Raw genomic sequence first — 17915 nt, forward strand, 5'->3', positions numbered from 1 at the left:
ATAGGCACTAGAAAAATGCAACAGAACTTGGTTTCAAAATAGCCACGATTCAACGTAAAGCATTCCAAGATGATTAAGATAAATATATTCACAGCACTACACACTAACACAACAGAAAGATATTAAATCCGAATTTCATCAGTTGAGTAAGTGAATCACAATTTGTAACTGCAAAACTTGAAGGTCAAATTAATTAGCGCTACGATTGTACGATAGTGTATTACTACCAGGGCTGGACCAAATTGACTATCGAGTAGATTCAAATATTCAAGTATCCCTCATTATGATGTTAGAGTATGTACGAATGACGTTGAAATATATACCTTTTGTCCCCTCCCCCCAAAAAAATACAACAACAGTCCTACATTACATTGAAGATTATTTGATATTTTTTCGATCACATCTATTTCATGGCACGTTGTGACAATGCGATGGCTTGATAGTGACTTTACAGATACGTAATTTCCACTAACAGCATCGAAACTATACTTCTCGTAGACGGCCAGAAGAGTATAATTTCAGCACACGAAAAAATCAGTGGTTCCCATCCTTTATGGATGTCAGAGCCGCATTACAAACTTCAGAGTACATATGGAACCGCATGAAAACACTCGAGTAGGCTACTTGTAACGAAAAGTAGCTAGCCTGCCTCTGAATGTCACCATCCAGCTAATTCAAAAACATTTCTTAGACTTCTATATCGGATATTTTAGCATTGATAGACGCAGATTGGCGAGTGCTATACATTGAAATGAACTGAGAGTGCATATCATTACTACAACATACTATCATGTCGATGTGCCATAGCTCTTCATACATTCCAACACTTGATGCACAAGTTTGCGGGGGGATTATACGGCAAGTAATATTGGACTTATTGCAATTTGTACTTGACTATGAGCTGTAATTTTGACGTTAGTAAAATTCTGTCCATATTTACTCTTGACAGACACGATATATAAAGGTCTATGACCAGCAGAACTCAAGATATATCCTTGTCTGACGCTAGTCTGCAAGAATTCTATTTCCCCGTTTTCAGAAGCGGCATTTGACAGCAGCTTTAGACGTAACCAATAGGCCCTATCACTCATTTTAGCATTCATATACAATTGTGTTCCATTATATTTTTGTGGCATATTCAGAGCTTAATCAGAGCTGCAAGAAGGCTACCTTTGAGTTGCATGCGGCTCTGAGAGCCTCGGTTGGGTATCACTGCTCATCTAGCATTACTTGAAATATTAAAATTAATACTCGATTCAGATGTAAGTAGCCTAATCTAATCATTGTGACCAGCCTTAATTAGTACGCGAACAATTATTCTGAAACGACAGCAGCTGTTATCGGACGATTTTGCTCCGATATCGGAACAACTGGATTACCAAAATACGACACTCCGCTTAATCGGTACATTAAATCTTTCACAGCATCTAGCCTACCATCTATGTCCTTGGGTAGCTCTTCAAAATCAACATCATAGTCAGCCATTTTATACTGCAACACCCAATATTTACCAAAGCATCCGATATCAAGTATTTGACCAAACGTGTCATACCATCTTGGCTGCAAATGCTTACATTGAGACTCGTAAAATTTGTTACATTTGTCGTAATCTGATGCGTAGACGACTGAGAATAATATCAAATTGCGGTAGCGAATCTGTCCTTTGGCCATATGGCGTGAAATTTTCTGTAAATGCGCGTCAGACTCTTTATTTTTAACGCTGTCAGTAAGTAATGACACCGCATTAACACTCCCTACAAGGTCTTCAGTGAATTGCTTTTCTGTCGGACTGGTCCAATTGAGGCAAACACCTAGTGAAAACAAGCCGGCGTATAGTGATGATTTCAATGGCCTATTCTTCGCGGAAGCCCAAGTCTCTTTCGCTGCAGTTTTGTAGTCAACAGCGGCTGTTTTGAAGGAATTCGAAATCTTCGTACCAAGACCCCGGAATGATCGGGAGAGAACCTTCCCGACGGCAGACATCCTTTAAGCTTTTGTTCTGTTCCTTTTCGTTTCCCCGTACCAATTACTTTTTCACATAAATCCAAGATATGTACATTACAGAAAACAACCTGGAGCTGCGACTATATTAATGCCTTATTAGTATACCTGCAATACGGATTAGGGATTCATCACAGCAGCAACGCACATTGATAAAAGCGGTACTCCATATCACAGAGCATGTTACAAATCGATACGGCTGAATAACTCCGTGAAAATGAAATCAAACTGGATGAAATATGCCGGTTTCATTTACGATATTGTGGGATTACCATATTTAGGAATCGGGAAAAGAGGACGCTTTTTCAAAATTTTCAGACTTGGAATTTTGGAGTAAAATTCGGAAAAAATAGTAAATTTTTCCCGACTTTGTGGTTGGTCGACTAAAAAAAGCCAGCCCATTTTCACTCGAATCTATCCATCATTGGTTTATTAACAATTTTATCAGTTCAATACACCACAAAAAAAATGCGATACAATGAAAAGAAAGGAAGATGTCGAAGCGACTAGGAGTTGTCTATGAGTCCACTATCTTAGCACTAAAAGCTGTTAAGGACGACGAATTCCCCAAAAAAGAGAGAGAGAGAGAGAGATATGATATTCTTTCTCGCCTGCACCATCGAGATGCTTTGGCGACGGAGTTGCGATACGGCCCCATGAGGTCATCTAGTCTGCGCCCCCGTTTTTTTTCTCCTCCATGCTATCCGTGATTGCTGAGCGCCTAGCAGGATAGCTGCGGATACCATTTTTCGAGTCTTTGGTATGACCCGGCCGGGGATCGAACCCACGACCTACCGCTCGAGAAGCCGGACGCATAACCATTACACTATCACTCCCAAAAAAGAGAGAACAACTAGGCGACCCCGGAGGACCAATTAATCAATCAATCAGGTTTATTAATATTTTCATCGTTTCAAAACGTCACAAGACTGCGATACAATGAAAACATATGACATTTTTGTGCATGGTGAGTGGTGACCCTATGATATTGGTTCTAATGCTGAGAGAGAGAGAGAGGGAGAGAGAGAGAGAGAGAGAGACTCCTGACGTCACGTGTCTGGCTGGGCAAGGTAGGACAACATTGTTAAAATATAACGAAACCTTCATATTTCGCGGTTTTACGTTTTTATCGGCACGAGTGGAAAATATTTTAATACTGGAGGCACTCTCAAAATAAATATATAATCCGGAGATCGAACATAAGCTTGCTGTAATACAAAATTATTAATGCACCTTCATCGCCCACTGCCGGTAATCAAACCAGTTATCTCTCTACGACGTGATCCTATTCATATTCATGCTTCAGTTGTATACGAGGAGCTTGCGCACTTACTCTGACTTTCAAACTGATTCCCGCGACGGCATGGTTTTTCGAATGTATTTCATAACATCCAACCCAGGGGCGTAGTAGTAAACTCCTTACTATATAGCAGGGTTACCATACGTCCTCCTTTGCGGTGTTTCAGAATGTCCTCCGAGGACACCTAGATATCTTCCTTTACAGCTTTTACAACTAGGATACTGGACATGTTACTGAAATTCGGCATAAATGACGCGAAATAGCTAATATGTCAGTTCGAGAGGTAAATTCATGATACGAACGGAAGTGACGAATTTTTTTAGTCAACTGGAATGAATTGTAGTAAAAGGTGGGTAAATTTGTAGTCGAAAAGCAATGACCGTTTTACAACAAAATGTACAGTAAATATTGCAAAATTGGCCGTTTGCAGTCTCGATCAAGTTACTTTTACGATTTGTCAAAGTATCTACTTTCTCCGATTCCAATGGTAACCCTACTATTATAACATGCGGTATATATTCCACTGTAACATTGTTTTCTTTTGTCCTACAACACAGATCAGCCTTCCCCCGCCCGACACGAATACACAAAGTTTGGTGAACATGGTGTTATACCAATGGGACGATCATGGAAAATCGATTCGTAACATATCATCGGCACGACCGAAGATGTGTCTGATTGGTGTGCACATCATAACAATCCGTAAAGAAACAATAGCCAAATACGACACCGAAAATAAAGTTCAAGTATTCAGGCCTACTAGCAACGACTGGATCGCGACGCAGAGCATCAAACACAATTGTTGATGAAACTTAACAACAGTCAGACTGCTGCTTGAATGTAATATTGTATACTACTCGGTATCAAAAACAACTGGACAATATAGGCTTACATAAATATTTCCAACACCAAACATGGGCATTTCTTTGAAACACCTTCGGAATCTCCGAAAGACAACGTACAATACGCGGACAGGAAAACATCAACTGTGAAGGATTTCTAACATACAAAACTAACTATATATCCAGCCCGCATTTCAGATACCATACATTATCAGTTTGCTGCAATTTAACACTGTGCGTGGTGTTGTTAGACTCGTCAAATCTTCACGTTACCAGAACCGTCTGAATTTGCTCTCGTCTTCCTCGCCAAGCTGAAAAAGCCAAAAAAAAACATGGGGCTTGGTGCAAAACGGATGACCGCAATGAATGGAGCTTCAACAGTATGTATAAGACTCTCTTGCTGAAAAATGAAAAATAAATAGACACTCTTACCGCACGCAGAGCACCGCCACAAGCAGTAACGAGAATATGAGGAGGGTCCCAAATGCGATGGTGAGGAGAAAATAGATATTGTCTGCATTCGCGCCATCGCTTGAATCGAAGTCGCCTTCCCGCATAAAAGACGTAGCTTCCGTTTGCCAACCATTGGTGGAATCATCTACATCGAAATTTGAACCAGTGATTGCCGGCCCGGTTCCTATAAAATTGGTTAGATGCGATCGTTAACGAAATCAATCTGCGACGAGACAGTTTTATCAAAATTTTTGGCACGGGGAGGACTCATGACCGAGAAGTCACTAACGACGACAAATATACAACTTCAAGTCAGACTTGATCAGCTGTAGAAAATTTCCAGCCTTTCCCAATCGGTTAGAAATAAAATTAGAGACACATTTTTACAAATTAGACGGGGATTAGAATTATATAGCTACACGGTTTTTTAAAAAGTAGATTCGAATTAGAATTAAGTACAGTTTTATTTTAATTAGAATAAAATTAGAATTTCTGAATTACGAAACTTGGAAATTACTGAATCAATTTCAGTTCGTGTCAAATCAGAAGTCATTGTCATGAGAACGGCAAATGTCTGTACAGTGTACAGTGTACACTGTACACAGAGCTCTTGTTGCGCACTATATAGTTCACCTGTAGCAATTACAGAAAAACCGGAAATCTGATTATATTAAAATTAGAACATTTCAACATTTTAACGAATTAGATTATAATTAAAATGAGTACGTATAAACATTCATTATTATTATAATAATTATTGTAATTAGAGAATATTTCACAAATTATATTAGAATTAGAATTGAGAAAAGAAATTTTTCACGAATTAGATTTCGCTTTAATTAGTCAATTAGACAACTAGAATTATCTAGGCCTAGTTGTCCAAGGAAGGAAGGAAAGGAGGTTATGCATTTTTTCCCGATGTTTTTGCGGAAGATAGGCTACACCGACTTATCCGACAAGATAGCGTAGTGGCGAAGCGTCCGGCTTCTTGGTCGGTAGGTCGTGGGCTCGATCCCCGTCCGGGTCAGACCAAAGACCTGATTAGTATCACTGGTATCCATGACTTCCCTGCTTGGCGCTCATGCATTGCTGGGATAGCATGGAGGGGTGGTGCATGACTTAGAAAGCCGTAAAGGCTATATCTGCACTTCCTTGTCCAGCGGCATATGCACATCATGCACTCATGGTATGCATATGCACAGATCGTGTGTATGTGTATCATGAGTCAAAAAACGTCAAGGACAAAATAAACTACGTCCTTTCCTTTCCTGACTCATTATAGAGTCGGCGCACATCCATACCATGAGTGGAAATATAGCCTTCTAAGGCTTTCTAAGTCTGGCACCACCCCTCCATGAAATCTCGGTAATTCTGAGCGCCAAGTGGGGAAGTCCTCGACACCAGTTTTACTAATCCGGTCCTTCGTCTAACCCGACCGGGGATTGAATCCGCGACCAACCGGACGCTTCCCCATTACGTCATCTTGTCGGTCTGTTCGAAGCAAGTTAACTTTGAACTCTGCACTCGATTATTATTGGTGGTTGTACAATGTACACTTGGAGTGATGATAGAATTGCGGTGGCAAACTCAAATATTATCGATTTTGCCAGGACTTTCACAAGAACGACTTCGAATAGTTACTAGTATTATTTCATCTTGAAACGAAATGTAGCAGAGCTATGGAAGAAAAACACAAACGCAAATTCACCATAATACGAGCTTTTGTCTATGGAGCACTATAGCCATACGGAGGTTAGTACTCTATAGTTTGTCACGGAAGCCGAATGCTTTCCGGATATGATACATCTATTCAACTCTACCTTCTCCAGGATAAAGTCCGGTTGATACATGATCGTAGGTGTTTGTAGCTCTTGCTGCGCGAGGAGAATTCGTAATCCCAGGTTCTGGTAATGAATTAAAACGTGTTGTCACCCGGGGCTGTCAAATCAGTCAAGACAGGATCGTAACTGACGCACCCCAAGCCGACGAGGTCGAGCTCGACGGGGGCCCCAAATTATTTCGTGAATTAGCATAAATGATAGAGTATATTTTAAAAATTTGCGCAACTTTTTCAAATTTTTTTCGCGCTTGGCGCGATTTCAAGTTGCCAAATTTCTTTACTTGGTACCTTCTCCCAAGAAAAACACACGAGATTTATACAAATGGACATATCGGCGCTGGCCGCACCACGACGCACCAATACATTTAATGATTTAGGACATATTACATACGACTCCAAGAAGTGTGTCATAACGATCGGCAGCGCGAAAATCTTGAACGAAAAGGACTGCCCTTATGCTGACAAACTTCTTTATATATGCAGAGTACATATAGGTTTAATTGTCCATAGGCGCCTAAATGACTGGCGCCAAATGTCCGTCTTGGCAATCTGAACCTCACAAGACGAATACCATCCCGCAGGGAAAATTATATGCTAGAGAAGAAATACCAATTTGAAATCGAGTGCGTCTTTTAGTTTAGTAGCTTACGGTTACGTATGTGCGATTCTATATTTTTTGATATAGCAGACAGGAGGTCACGAAATAACATCATGTAACGAAGTAATACCAACGGGTCCACCCACCCGAAGATGTTTAATTATTATTTACGGGCCCTACAGTTTCCAAGACACCTCACTTGACTCTACCGGTAAATATGATCACGTGAGCAGAGAGGACAAAAATTTGATAACAATATATATGCAATTCCCGGTCTTATTGACCGATTCAACCATGAAGTATTGAAAATTTTCGCGCTTAGCGCGTCTAGGCGAGAACAGCTGGCCCACTAAACAGACTCCCAATGTAGAAGACAAGTAGAGGCAAAGAGCAGATAGACAAAGGGAGTCTGGGGGACGAAGCCCCTCAAAAGTTCGATTTATCACCATATGGGGGGGCCCAAGACCAACGCTTTGGAGGGGGGGCTGATGAAGTGCTGTTACGGCCCTGGTCATAGATAATGCTCAAATACAAGTGGCAGTAATTCCATCGATGTTCACTTAATTGCGAGTAGCCTACATATACTACATATAGGGTTCGGCGCAACGATTCCGAGTACTCGAATATGAGCGAGTATTATTCCAGTGCTCTTCAACCTTCTCCGTCGTGGTACACCCTTTTAACATTTATTCGAAACTCGTGCACCCCTGTCCCAGTAACTCACTGATTCCGTATAGTAAGCCTAATCCAAGGGTGTTTAACCGCTTCGTTATTCACGCCCGTGCTTCGATTCCACTGTACGGCAGAGACTCGTCATGGCCCCTCTGGACGTCATATACTCATGTTAAATTGGCTAATGGGAACTTCGCACCACAGAGGGACTTGTGGTGTTCTGTGCCATCACTGATTTCTCAAGATATACGTTGCGTATAATATCTTCTAATTGTAGCCGCAGAACACCCTGCAGGCTTGCTATCTATCTACTAAAATCGTGAGTATAAATATTAGGAACAGCTACATGAATTCCCTCTCTAGTCGCGCGGAGCACGAAAAAATTTTACACCTTGAAAATTTATTTCGTCGATAACATTGGTTGTTTGATATGTCACTGCCGAATACGTATTCATTCTTAGCCCACGTGGTTAGATGAAACGATAGAGCGGACGGAGGGCGCGTCTTCGAAAATTTTGGGCACAAAATGAATGATGCTGCATCTTCCGGTTTATATTAATTACTTGTTCGCATTTTGTTATTTTTAACAAGGATTGATAAGGAGTGTAGGCTTGGTCGAAATATATAAAATATTGGAATTGGCCAAACGTACACGAAAAAACCTTCATTCGTGAGACGCACACGATTCGAACTTTGTGTTGCTTTATTAAGTGCATCATTTTCCTCATTTGTACGGTGGGAATCATATTATCCTATTATAATGAAAACGGAAAAACCTAGTCATACACTCCGAATCGCGCCAAGCGTGAATAAATTTTCAAGATTAAATTCTCTCAACGATTCGGGAACCAATTTGTCAATTCAAATTGCATATTGACGGTCGCCAACACACGCCAATTCAAATACATGGTGTTGAAAGCCGCATAATTATTGTTTAACGTCGTAGCGCCTGCGGGTTGTCCTCTGGCATGTTTAAATAAGGACGAAGAAGGCTGCAACGTATTCTGAGGGCTAAATATTAATCAGGGCTCGAGGTTACCGGACCACCATTTAGCACAGCGGTTCTTAAACGCGACGCCCTCCCGAGACTCCCTGGCTACGCCCCTGCGGCCTGCAGTGATGTATAGGCTACACTTCGCTATTTATAAGCATCTTGCAGAAGGTTTCAATTCAATATTTTGAGCTCTCGCGGTGGTTTCCTCAATAAGCGTTACAGACAGATATCGCAAGCTGAACACATGTCAACTCCATTCTGTTCTACTCCAAAAGGAACGAAAGTCCATTACCAACGTTCAAATGAGGAGAAACATTTCCTTATGGCATCACAAAAGGAATGAAACTTACAAGCTTACAGCCTTTATGAACTGAACATATTGTAGCCCAGGCTACGATATTTCAGACCCGGCTAACATGTTTTGAAACATAAACTTGCCTGTCTATTGTGATAGCTATAGTCATCGGTCTATTTCAATTAGAATCTGGTACACCCCTAGCTGTTCACCCCATCGGAGTGGTAAAGCCGTTTAAAAATTTAGTACAACCTGGGGTGCACGATGCACCCGGTTGGAGAGCCCTGTATTATTCTAATGATTCGAGTCGACGAGCGAGACATGATTTTCAGGAATGAAATTTTATGCTCCTTATTGCCTGTTGCCACTAAGATTTAATCAAAATGGATTATAGCTTCGATAATATGTTCCACTGTGGAAGCCTTACAACTTCGATTAGTCGTATTGTAGCATACGACAACAACATGTAGTACAAAGCTACGCACGTCAGTTGAAATGATATTTAGGTCAAGTTGTGATAAAAGCCTATTGCATTGTCGCATAGTTCAGTGAGATATGCATGATCGAATACTACCAAATTATCTTTAACGTGACGTAGAATTGAGATGTTACTATTTGTGATAGCATAACAGACTGGTTCATATTCAAACTCTTGGCATCTTTGATACTGTCTTGGCGCCATAATGAGTGATGCTCGGTAACCCCGCGTACTCAATTCAAATCGAATCACTAAGTATACTCGATATGGGCCTGAGCTAATTCTATAGCATGTTATCATGTAATGATATGTTAATGTACATTGTACAATGTATAAATCCCAACTTGTGCGTACCCTTTTTCAAAGTACGTGTCCCGTCCGTGGTGTTTCCAACGATGTACCGATATTGAATTTGAAACCCGCGACTATCAGTTGACGCCGTCTTTGACAGCGCTATTGTAACTGGTAGCACGTGTTCTCTCTGTTTCGAGCGTTTGGTTGTGCAGCTATCGATCATACTGGTGTTCGAAGATCTGATTTCGAAACAACCGCCTCTCCGGAAACTGCAGAGATTTGGCGTTTCATCGAAAGCTGGTAACAGAAATAAATAAGCGCGAGTCCGTATCAAATGATGACAATTGGTGAGAAATTGACATTGCAAAATAAAGGTGGCGTAAATAAATTGATCTGTCGGCAGTTTGGCGGCGAGGGCATCTTGAAAACCAGTACTTACTGTGTCTGCATTATGCATAATTGCGTGGAAACCGCACTGTGTCATATTGGAAAACAAAACAATAAATTATATCTGCGTAGAATTGATGATTTGATAAATCAACACATCTCACACCTGCGTGTGTTATTAAGTACAGTGTGCGAGTCTGCGAGTTTTCAATGCTGTGACAGAAGTAATATTTGGTCTCACGTAGAGCCTTATCGCTATTGGATTTTGAGATGTCGACAAATAGCACCTTCACCGATTATCCTGATATATTCAGCTCGGTCGATACTCAAAATATATGACATCTATCTATCCGTAACGGAACGCATTTATACATTTTTACCGCCATTGCTACACTTGGACATGAAATAAATTAGAAAGGCTGTATCTGGATTACCTGTAAATAAGGGTGGTCAGTAATGAAGTACTGCTACTTTTTAGAGTAATCGAGTAGTTTTTGACTACTCCCACAAATTGCTCAAGGGGTTATGTGTTTAGAGACTATTTCTACTTGGAAGTTTTCAATTTTCTAGGGAGAACGTGGCCTAGAATACTTATTATTTAACTCACTTTGGAATGGCGAGTATAGCAACGATGGCTGTTTGACCATCTCCGCCTGTAAGCTACAGCTAATAAATATATCAATATTCCCAGTTTCAAAATAGCAGGTTATAGTTTCTGATCCCTATACCCAGGGTTACTATACGTCCTGCTTGAAGGATTTTTCGTACTTTCCAAAGAAATCGAAAAAATCTTCCCCCGACGCCCAGATGTACTCCTTTTTAGAAATTAGACGTCCTTCTAAGCCTTGAGAGCCAGACGATTGTACACAATCCGGAAATGACGCGTAAACTGGATTTCGACGGTAATGACGGCGAGGTCGAGTGAAAAATTGTCAGCTATAGACTCAACGTGGGAGCGGGCTTACGAGTCGAGTTGGTAGAATGACCTTTTTTTATTCAATCCAATAATATTTCCCGTAATTACCCGTTGTCTCATCCGCTATATGATCTCTTGTAACTTGGTAAAAGTGTCCTGTGGCCGATACCGATATTTCTTTCAAAATGTGATATGAATATATGTTACAGGCCAAGCTCTAGTTGCACGTGCACCATGGGGACCCTGCTAATTCATTCGGTATGTAGTTAAGTTTTCGCTACCTGATATTCCCAGCGACATATCGCCTGTTTCACAGGTCAGATTCGTGCTGGTGAGGTTAAGCAACAACGTGCTTCCGGGAGACTCGCATCCTCTCGCGACGAATTCCCATTGCCGCGCGTACTTCTCCGTTTCGAAATGAGCAACCACGCCTGTACTGTCGGTGCATAGGTTGATTTGTTCTGCGCGAAACCTTCCTATAACGAAGCCTGCAAATAGCACGCATGAAACTTTGCATGGCATATGTCAAAAATAACAAAATAGCGTATTTTTGGAATTTTTCGGAGGTTATTTTTGGCAATTCTGGCATCGCAATAAATTCATATTTGCAGACTCTAGTTCACGATTTAAAACGTTTCAGCTTGGTCTTTCTCGTGAAATTGAAGTCCTAAAACATGCAGTATCCTCATTCCATACTGTGCGAACCCAACAGCAAGATTTATCCGAATTGAAAATGATGTTCGAGACCAAATTTACCCGATACAAAACCAAGTTCTTCTGCAATATCTGTTCCTAATAGTCGATTCACCGTGCTTGCGAAATCACCGGCGTTCATACAGGACGCATTATGTAACAATTGAAAAGGGTTTTTGAGACGTCTGGATCGTAGCCTTCACTACCCAACCGATGGTTAGAAATCATGACGACTTTAATAATCAATTCAATATGAAAAATTACCCATCCGGCAATGGTAATTAGGAAAGGACTTAATATAGGTCTATATATGTATGTATGGTACGTATAGATATGGAGGAATTTTGCACCATGTCTTTTCAGTGTTCATCGATGAGACTGAGTCCCTATAGAAAAACGAGACACAGTCCATCACAGTGGTTTTGACCGGGGGTCCGCGAAGCATTTTCAGGGGGTCCGCGAAACCTTTTTGTAAAATGATTGATAAAGCTTGCTAAAGCTGCAGGACTCGCATCATTAGAATGATTCTCCGAGATAAAATATCCTACAGCGCAAACTCATTTCAATTGCCAGAAGCCTAATAATATAAACATATTGCTGTTTAGAGACGTTTCGTTGGGGTCGTTTGAAATGGAAATTCCTGATTTTTCCCCATACTCTAGTCGTTTCTATATAGCATCTCATCTTGAAGTTATTCTGGTGGAGTGGTTATGTATATCACAGCAGAAAATAGACTTTATGGTGAGGTTTCAATCCCTTCATTGGGACATAGAGTATGGGGAAAAATCGGGAATTTTCCATTTCAATGTCCCAATGAAGGGATTGAAGCCTCACTATAACGCAGAGCGAATGTTTGTAGATGTTATAGTTGTGTTTTATCTGACTCCAGAAGGTTGCGTTTACAATTCGCTGCGTGTTCCCTTGCGTTCGACTCGACGGACCGGCGTAACCACGTCGTACGGCCTTGTTGGCTAACGTACCACGAATCCTGTCTATTGCACACGTAGTCGATGGATCACACTGACGAATATATTTTGTTTCTGTCCCCACGACTTGTAACTTTATTGAATCAATGTACGACGACGTAACAGTACTTCCGAACCAGCGAATAATCATGAATTAACGTGTATATACGCTGTGTTACATTCGTATATATATCATAGCCACGAGAGATTACATGCACCAAAGATCGTATACGATCTATTTCTCTTATCTATAATTCACACGACAAATAGACGACTCACGAAGGTCTTTCGGGTTTTCACTTCAGGGAATTAAGTAAGGTTCACAACACTCCCTATTGCTCAAATCTTAAAATGGCGTGAACAATATATTTCGTTAAACTCACCATGAAGTCTATATTCTGCTGTGATATACATAACCACTCCACCAGAATAACTTCATGATGAGATGCTATATAGAACTAACCATAAGCTGGACGGTATTTAAAACTGTTTTTAAATTTTGGTGCCATATATGTTGCGAACACAGCAAAAAGGTGTCGTCGGAAGCGGTACGCGTTAATAATATTACATTTGTCAGCGCCTACTTCATGGAAATATTTTCGGCACTTGTTCATATCAAATCGAAAACGCGGATTTTGATGACAATAAATACAGCTGCAAAAATCGCTCCGAAGAAATCGCTTCGAAATAACAAAAGTCGATACCAAATCTCCACATATAGTATGATGTTATTTTCACGAAAAGTCATTTTGTGGCTGTTTCTTACTAGCCTACAGTTTATATTTGCACAAGACAAATTACGATTGCCCGATAATTTAGCTAATTTTGAACAAAAACTTGATGGGGTCCGCGAAGGCAAAAAGATCCGGATTTGGTCACTGGACTTTTTGACCTTTTCATTCGCCTTTCATGGACCGCTTGGATAGTAGTCTTATATTATCTGCATTACTTTTCATTCAGTGTGCATCAGAGTTGGATCAATTACAATATTTTAATTCAATTACAATTACAATTACAATTACAATTACTTCCTTGCATGTCTCAACTACGTTACAGTTACAATTACTCAATGCTAAAAATATCAAATTACAATTACAATTGCTGTTAAATATGTAATTATTTACAATCAAAATTACACTTACAATTACTTTTAAACAGGAAATAAATGCAAAAGGAAAGAACCTCCCGATAACTAAGAATTACAATATTTTGGTTTGCATTTACATTTTCACTTGCTCGGAAACTGTTAGATTGCATTTGATGAACATTAGGGCGCGAAAAAGTTTCTCGCCCCAGTAAATTTGGTCAAGATTGGAGGTAAGATTGGGATAACATCTCTACAAATGCGTGATCAAGTTTGATGAAGCCTTGGTTGGAAACTTGATTTTTTTGCTACCGTTGCAACAACCCTTGGTACTGATCAGAGATTAAAAAAAAACTTTGACCGTGGTGTAGGAAATGGTTCAGTACAGGTTTCAGAAGAGTTTATTTGCTGTTCATCCATTTTTGAAATATTAAGATTTTTTAGACACGCCCCCCCCCCTTTATGACAGTGAATATTTCGTGCCCTTATCGTCATTGCACACAATTAGGGCTGGGCAAAATCGAGCACCTGAGTGATTCGATTCTGAATCACGTATTATGCTTCGAGTCGAGTCGAGTATTCGAGTATCACTGATTATGACGTAATAACAGTATGTAAGATGTCAAGGTTCAAATATGTACCTTTTATGCCACCACAAAGAATAAATGCCTGTTATTCGTCACGTTACAAATACTTTGGTATTATTTCGACTCTACCGATTTCATTTCACTTTGTGACAATGTTGTGGAAGTATCATGACTTCGGAAATGTGTTATTTCCAGTAACGTTCGTAGCTTGGTGCTATGTTTCGTATGCTGCGAAACGGCTAATCAAGGTTTCAAGGCTTCCACGCTGGAAAATAATATCAAAACCATAATTCTCGTTGATAAAATAACTTTCAGGGGCGAGTGGCGTATAATTTCAGTACTCGAAAAAATCGTCTTTTGCTACTCGACTCGAATCATTAAAATAATTACTCGATTCAGATTCGAGTACTCGAATCATTGTACCCAACCCTACACACAATGAAACCAGAAACTTAGAAATCCTTACATATAGTTTGATGGTACGGAAGGTTATGACTGCTGATGAGAGAATTCTCCAATACGAAATTCAGACTATACACCGACACCGAGCAATAACCATAAAACGGAGGTGAATCGGGCCAAGCGTGGAAAAGATTTCAGTTCATCGGAGCGTCGCGCCCCGTTCAGATGCATTCACGCCGCTCAAGGGGCCACGACTAGGGTTAGTTCGGATATCAATAATTTTCACTATCCGGATAACGGATATATCCGTATATTTGGAATTTAGCTAACCGGTTAACCGGATAGTGAATCCTAAGCGAGATAATCGATTTCACGAGGTCTGCATGAAAAATGGATCGCAAAATCATTACACAGTGTAATTGCAGCTCCCTCCTTATAAAGCACACCGCATCAATAGTGGCATCCTGTAGCCGGGACCGGAGTTTTGTAACAAAGAGTCCACACGTATTATATGCTCTTTCTGCTTCCACAGAATGGGCTGAATTATAGTAGTCTAAGCAAAGCTGAATATAGTAAGCAGCGCTTCCTTTTTGCCCATTCTTCTGTTTAGGTGTCTAGTACTGGAAGGACGAGTAGCTGATACCGGAATTGAGGCCGACACGATAGCTCACTCTAATTCCTCCATGAGAAATTCGCATGATCAGGCCCGTAGCCAGCCGAAAAATAAGGGGGGTGTTTTGAATAAAACGAGGTGGTTTCGATTTTTTTTTCGAATTTAGTATCAGCGGAAATCAATTACGCTTGTACGCACGAACATGTTTCCGGAATGCGAACATTCGATGTCATTTAGTTTCGCAATGTCACTCATTAATCAGAATCGCTGATTATAATAATCTCAACGGCATATTGTCTCCAAGTCACCAAGAGATAGGAGCCAACGCATGCCAGGCCCGAGACTATGGTTACGCCAGCGATGATATCGTTCGTACCATGCCTGTTGCAGATGCGATTGCGCAGGCCAGCGATAATATCGCGAGCACCAAGCCAATGCAGATGCGATTATGTAGGCCAGAGATGGTGTAATGTCCACAGAGCCTATTGCAGATGTGATTCTGCCGGCGGAACTATAGGCTTGTTGAAGACTCGAAAAACCACGCCAGCGACGATAGCCGAGTTCGCGGCAATCAATGACCTAATTTGGTGATTTTCTCAGCGGGAGATTGCGTCGCGTTACACAATGCATTAACGTATCCCACTAATTGCCGACACGCTTCTCGCTAATTGGCCGCGCGAAACCCTGATAATACGACTTATTGAAGCTTCCTAAAAGTTTGAAACACATTAATAACGATACTATTTTATCCGGTTAACCGACAGATTTATATCCGGATATCGGATAATAAAAACACCTGCGGTTAACCGGTTAACCGTTATCCGGATAATCCAACCCTAGCCACGACCCCAGTTTGAGAACCAATAGTTTAGCCTATATTGTAATTCACAAAGTTTTCTGTTGCCACTGAAGTATTGGAAACAGTTTAGCTTGACTGAATTATCTAGTTATAACGCAGTACGCATAGAACACCGATGTAAATAGGCTAATTATTACATGTGGTGACTGTTTACTAAGGCCTTAAGGCCCCTCTTCGTCATCCTGGTTCGTACAGGATTTTCACTGGTGCGACGAATAAATGATTTATTAAATTATCATTTTATGTTGTGATTGTCAGGTTTCCATGAAAATGTAATTGAGATTGTAATTGAGAAAAATTTTGATCAAATTACAATTACAATTACACAAAATAGAAATGCTTTAATTACAATTACAATTACATGAAAAAATGTAATTAATTACATTCAGCTCAATTACAAATTACAATTGATCCAACTCTGGTGTGCATGCCTCCTATTTACTCCGCCTAGGCTAAGGTGGGTGTCTGATCTTAATGGCTACTCCAAGTTGTTTCGACACCTTCCTATCTTTTCATTGTATCGCAGTCTTGTGATGTTTTGAAACGATGAAAATATTAATAAACCTGATTGATTGATTGATTGATTGATTGATTGAGTCTATGGACCTCCGAAGGATTCATGGGCCCTAATTTTAGAATTCTGATTTACGCACTTGTGATGTCGATTCATACAAACTCCAGTCAATTCATATTGACATTTTCAACTTATTCTCTTCATAAAAACTAACTTATTTCATTAAAAATCTATATTTTCAAACAGCCTTATTTTAGACATTTTAAAAATTATGTTTGGCATTTGGTTCCGAAATGCAAAAAAATAACAATGCCTGCATGACGTGCAGGTATTTAATTTCCCATATTGAGCGTAGCGTTGTACTATGCGTTTCGTATGCTGCGTCACTACCAATCGAAATTTACAGCCTTCCAAAGCAGAAAATTGCACTGCAACAATAATAATGATTCTTGTTGATAAATTATACCTCTTAGTGGCAAGGAGCGTATAAATTCAGCACTCGAAAACGTCAACCGTTAGAACCAATACTCGATTCAGCTTCGAGCACTGAAATCATTGTCGAATGTTGATACTACTTCGCAAAAGTTCGGACGTATAGCCGCGTGTGACAGCGTACCTTTACGAATTCACCTAATATTATTCGATTGTTTCGATTGATATACCATATTACTACAACAAGATAATATTCAACACTGGTATAACGGGTGTAGTTGTTATTACAAAATCGTTCGAACGAAACCGCATACGTCTATACCAGCCAATAGAATTTCTGAGAAAACATTAACACATGTCGTCAACATGACCATTTACAATTACTCAAACACATGTCTTCACATTTACCATTTCCGATTACTCATGATTCATGGCACTAAGGTAAAAAGCTATTTGAATATAAGGGAATATTCAATTCACTTCTATCGACACTGGAATGTCGAAAACATTAATCCTAACAATTCACGTAATAATTTATAAATTATCATTTACTCACCCATCCACAGTAGCATCAAATGAAACATTCTACCACGGCACATGACGCCCGAAAATTGTCAAGCAACAATTACAGCAGTAACTGTCTTATCCGTGACTATAGAAAATGCCTTTGAAAAGATAGTAGATTTTACAGAACTC

General features: G+C 40.1%; 2 protein-coding genes across 2 annotated transcripts in view; both read right to left on the minus strand.

Annotated features, from left to right (window-relative positions):
- LOC145442848 (bystin-like) overlaps positions 1-17915 on the minus strand; it is a 360604-nt gene that overhangs the window by 5157 nt on the left and 337532 nt on the right. The gene's annotated exons all lie outside the window — the stretch shown is intronic.
- Positions 8-2197, minus strand: LOC145442900 (mitochondrial import inner membrane translocase subunit Tim29-like). Its single transcript, XM_080320940.1, has one exon. The coding sequence runs from the start codon at positions 1981-1983 to the stop codon at positions 1315-1317; it is 669 nt and encodes a 222-aa protein (XP_080177066.1). The 5' UTR covers positions 1984-2197; the 3' UTR covers positions 8-1314.

The sequence above is a fragment of the Botryllus schlosseri genome, chromosome 7, assembly GCF_051294905.1.
Source record: "Botryllus schlosseri isolate E-star chromosome 7, Bs_hap1, whole genome shotgun sequence".
NCBI lineage: Eukaryota > Metazoa > Chordata > Ascidiacea > Stolidobranchia > Styelidae > Botryllus > Botryllus schlosseri.

Coding starts and splice junctions, on each gene's coding strand:
- LOC145442900 (XM_080320940.1), bottom strand. CDS start 1,983: ATGTCTGCCGTCGGGAAGGTTCTCTCCCGATCATTCCGGGGTCTTGGT.